The 5,939-nt window shown below is 30.4% G+C and overlaps 1 protein-coding gene across 1 annotated transcript; it reads left to right on the top strand.

Moving 5' to 3' along the window:
• LOC128992958 (uncharacterized) lies at positions 1–897 on the top strand. The gene has a single exon (XM_054416704.1). It carries the CDS (start codon positions 1–3, stop codon positions 895–897), a length of 897 nt encoding a protein of 298 aa, XP_054272679.1.
• Positions 898–5,939: the final 5,042 nt, after the last annotated feature.

The following is a 5,939-nucleotide window of genomic DNA, read 5'->3' on the forward strand; positions in this document are numbered from 1 at the left end:
ATGGGCCCGGCCTTGTTCACCATATTTATCAATGATTTGGTTCAGCATTTGGATTCAAATGTACTGCTTTTTGCTGATGATGCCAAGATCTTCAGAGAGATTTCACATGTGAGAGACTGCGAGGCTCTACAGAATAGTATTGATTTACTGTCAGTGTGGTGCCAGATGAATGAAATGTCTTTGAATGTCTCAAAGTGCTCTGTGGTAACCTTCACCAGATCTAATAATCCTATTATTCATCCGTATAAACTAGCAGATCAGCAACTTCAACGTTCTTCAAAGGTCAAAGACTTAGGCATCATACTCTCTCCTGACCTCAATCCTCAAGAGCACATTAACTACATTTGCAAGAAGGCCAACTCAGCACTTAATTTCATCACCAGGGTCAGTCATGACAGATTTTCAGTATCGGCACTGGTAACTCTTTATATCCATCTTGTCAGACCCATACTTGAGTTTTCCTCCACAGTTTGGAATCCGTACCAGTCTGGTCAGATCGCCAGGCTGGAAAACACTCAAAGCCGTTTTGTTCGCCTGGTTGGTCTACGTTTGGGGATGCAATACCGTGCTGTTCCTGTTCATGATCTGCAACTCCAGTTGAACCTGTTGCCTCTTTCTACCAGACGTGAGGTAAATGATGTCTTATTCCTGAAGAAATTGATCACATCCTCCATTGATGCTCCCGACCTGCTCTTGGAACTAGACTTCCGCACATCACGTAGCCTTCGCCATACCCAGCTGTTTGCGAGGCGGCAGTACTCAACACAGTACATGTACCACAGTGCACTTCCTCGTCTGCAACGTCTGGCAAACAACCTACCTGGTCAATTGGACTTGTTCAGCATGAACAATGAAACGTTTAAAAAAAAACTCGTTAGCAGCTTGCGTTCCTCGTAGATTTATCATTATTGTTTTGTTGTTCTTGTCCGTGTTATGCTTCATTGTTACTTTTATATTTATATTTATATTGTTATTTACTATATTTTGTTATATTTATTTCCTATTTACACTGTTGTTGCTTGTTATATCGTTATATCATCTTGTTATATCTATATCTTGTTATATCTATACCTTGTTATTTCTTATATCTTTTTATATCTTATATCTTTCTGTTATCATTGTTAATCTATTTATTGAATGTACTTCAAGTTGGCTAAAATTTCATCAAAAATGTCTATTTTTTTTAGTCTTATATAAGTTTTGTCATATTTATGTATTGGTTTGACCGTTGGTATAAATAAATAAATAAATAAATAAATAATGAGTATCATGAGAATCATCATGAGTATCATTAGTATCATCATGATAATCATTAATTTCATGAGTATCATCTTGAGTATCATGAGTATCATCTTGAGTATCATGAGTATCATCATGAGTATCATCATAAGTATCATTAGTATCATGAGTATCATGAGTATCATGAGTATCATCATGAGTATCATCATGAGTATCATGAGTATCATCATGAGTATAATGAATATCATCATGAGTATAATGAATATCATGAGTATCATCATAAGTATCATGTGTATCATCAATAGTATCATGAGTATCATGAGTATCATTATAAGTATTATTAGTATCATGAGTATTATGAGTATCATGAGTATCATCATGAGTATCATTAGTATCATGAGTATCATGAGTATCACGATGAGTATCATTAGTATCATGAGTATCATCTTGAGTTTCATGAGTATCATCATGGGTATCATTAGTATCATTTTTTTATAAGTATCTTCATGAGTATTATGATGAGTATCATTAGTATCATCATAAGTATAATGAGTATCATTATGAGAATCATTAGTATCATGAGTATCATAATTAGTATCATTAGTATCATCATGAAATTATTAGTATCATGATTATACTCATGATAACTCATGATTATACTCATAATACTAATGATACTCATGATGATACTTATGATACTAATGAGTATCATGAGTATCATGATGAGTATCATTAGTATCATGAGTATCATCATAGGTATCATTAGTATCGTGAGTATAATCATGAGTATCATGATAAGTATCATTGATGATACTTATGATACTAATGATACTCATGATGATACTTATGATACTAATGATACTCATGATGATACTTATGATACTAATGAGTATCATGAGTATCATGATGAGTATCATTAGTATCATGAGTATCATCATGGGTATCATTAGTATCGTGAGTATAATCATGAGTATCATGATAAGTATCATTAGTATCATAAGTATCATCATGAGTATAATTAGTATCATGAGTATCATGATGAGTATCACAACTATCATAAGTATCATCATGAGTATTATGAGTATCATTAGAATCATGATGAATATTATTAGTATCATGAGTATCATCTTGAGTATAATGAGTATCATAAGTATCATGAGTATCATCATAAGTATCATTAGTATCATGAGTATCATGAGTATAATGAGTATCATTTTGAGTATCATGAATATCATCATGAGTATCATGAGTATCATCATGATTATCATAAGTATCATGAGTATCAGCATAAGTATTATTAGTATCATGAGTAGCATCATGAGTATCATGAGAATCATCATGAGTATCATCATAAGTATCATTAGTATCATGAGTATCATGAGTATCATCATGAGTATCATGAGTATCATGAGAATCATAATGATGAGAATCATCATGAGTATCATAAGTATCATCATGATAATCATTAATTTCATAAGTATCATCTTGAGTATCATGAGTATCATCTTGAGTATCATGAGTATCATCTTGAGTATCATGAGTATTATCTTGAGTATCATGAGTATCATCATAAGTATCATTAGTATCATGAGTATCATGAGTATTATCATGAGTATCATGAGTATCATCATGAGTATAATGAGTATCATGAGTATCATCATGAGTATCATTAGTATCATGAGTATCATGAGTATCACGATGAGTATCATTAGTATCATGAGTATCATCTTGAGTTTCATGAGTATCATCATGGGTATCATTAGTATCATTTTTTCATAAGTATCTTCATGAGTATTATGATGAGTATCATTAGTATCATCATAATTATCATGAGTATCATTATGAGAATCATTAGTATCATGAGTATCATCATTAGTATCATTAGTATCATCATGAAATTATAAGTATCATGATTATACTCATGATAACTCATGATTATACTCATAATACTAATAATACTCATGATGATACTTATGATACTAATGATACTCATGATGATACTTATGATACTAATGAGTATCATGAGTATCATGATGAGTATCATTAGTATCATAAGTATCATCATGGGTATCATTAGTATCGTGAGTATAATCATGAGTATCATGATAAGTATCATTAGTATCATAAGTATCATCATGAGTATCATTAGTATCATGAGTATCATGATGAGTATCACAACTATCATAAGTATCATCATGAGTATTATGAGTATCATTAGAATCATGATGAGTATTATTAGTATCATGAGTATCATCTTGAGTATCATGAGTATCATAAGTATCATAAGTATCATGAGTATAATGAGTATCATCATGAGTATCATGAATATCATCATGAGTATCATGAGTATCATCATGATTATCATAAGTATAATGCGTATCAGCGTAAGTATCATTAGTATCATGAGTATCATCATGAGTATCATCATGAGTATCATGAGTATCATAAGTATTATTAGTATCATGAGTAGCATCATGAGTATCATAAGAATCATAATGAGTATCATTAGTATCATCATGATAATCATTAATTTCATAAGTATCATCTTGAGTATCATGAGTATCATCTTGAGTATCATGAGTATCATCTTGAGTATCATGAGTATCATCATGAGTATCATCATAAGTATCATTAGTATCATGAGTATCATGAGTATCATCATGAGTATCATGAGTATCATGAGAATCATAATGAGTATCATGAGAATCATCATGAGTATCATTAGTATCATCATGATAATCATTAATTTCATGAGTATCATCTTGAGTATCATGAGTATCATCTTGAGTATCATGAGTATCATCTTGAGTATCATGAGTATCATCTTGAGTATTATGAGTATCATCTTGAGTATCATGAGTATTATCTTGAGTATCATGAGTATCATCATAAGTATCATTAGTATCATGAGTATCATGAGTATCATCATGAGTATCATGAGTATCATCATGAGTATCATGAGTATCATCATGAGTATCATCATGAGTATCATTAGTATCATCATGAGTATAATGAATATCATCATGAGTATAATGAATATCATGAGTATCATCATAAGTATCATGAGTATCATCAATAGTATCATGAGTATCATGAGTATCATTATAAGTATTATTAGTATCATGAGTATTATGAGTATCATGAGTATCATCATGAGTATCATTAGTATCATGAGTATCATGAGTATCACGATGAGTATCATTAGTATCATGAGTATCATCTTGAGTTTCATGAGTATCATCATGGGTATCATTAGTATCATTTTTTTATAAGTATCTTCATGAGTATTATGATGAGTATCATTAGTATCATCATAAGTATAATGAGTATCATTATGAGAATCATTAGTATCATGAGTATCATAATTAGTATCATTAGTATCATCATGAAATTATTAGTATCATGATTATACTCATGATAACTCATGATTATACTCATAATACTAATGATACTAATGATGATACTTATGATACTAATGAGTATCATGAGTATCATGATGAGTATCATTAGTATCATGAGTATCATCATGGGTATCATTAGTATCGTGAGTATAATCATGAGTATCATGATAAGTATCATTAGTATCATAAGTATCATCATGAGTATCATTAGTATCATGATTATCATGATGAGTATCACAACTATCATAAGTATCATCATGAGTATTATCAGTATCATGAGTATCATCTTGAGTATCATGAGTATCATAAGTATCATGAGTATCATGAGTATCATCATGAGTATCATGAGTATAATGAGTATCATGAGTATCATCATGAGTATCATGAGTATCATCATGAGTATCATGAGTATCATCATGATTATCATAAGTATCATGCGTATCAGCGTAAGTATCATTAGTATCATGAGTATCATCATGAGTATCATAAGTATTATTAGTATCATGAGTAGCATCATGAGTATCATAAGAATCATAATGATTATCATTAGTATCATCATGATAATCATTAATTTCATAAGTATCATCTTGAGTATCATGAGTATCATCTTGAGTATCATGAGTATCATCATGGGTATCATTAGTATCGTGAGTATCATCATGAGTATCATGATAAGTATCATTAGTATCATAAGTATCATCATGAGTATCATGATGAGTATCACAACTATCATAAGTATCATCATGAGTATTATGAGTATCATTAGAATCATGATGAGTATTATTAGTATCATGAGTATCATCTTGAGCATCATGAGTATCATAAGTATCATGAGTATCATCATATGTATCATTAGTATCATGAGTATCATGAGTATCATCATGAGTATCATGAGTATAATGAGTATCATCATGAGTATCATGAGTATCATCATGATTATCATTAGTATCATCATGATAATCATTAATTTCATAAGTATCATCTTGAGTATCATGAGTATCATCTTGAGTATCATGAGTATCATCTTGAGTATCATGAGTATCATCATGAGTATCATCATAAGTATCATTAGTATCATGAGTATCATGAGTATCATCATGAGTATCATGAGTATCATGAGTATCATCATAAGTATCATTAGTATCATGAGTATCATTATAAGTATTATTAGTATCATGAGTATTATGAGTATCATGAGTATCACGATGAGTATCATTAGTATCATGAGTATCATCTTGAGTTTCAAGAGTATCATCATGGGTATCATTAGTATCATTTTTTCATAAGTATCTTCATGAG

Source organism: Macrosteles quadrilineatus, unplaced genomic scaffold (assembly GCF_028750875.1).
Source record: "Macrosteles quadrilineatus isolate MER2022 unplaced genomic scaffold, UCM_ALF_1.0 Scaffold_4__1_contigs__length_99947679, whole genome shotgun sequence".
Lineage (NCBI taxonomy): Eukaryota > Metazoa > Arthropoda > Insecta > Hemiptera > Cicadellidae > Macrosteles > Macrosteles quadrilineatus.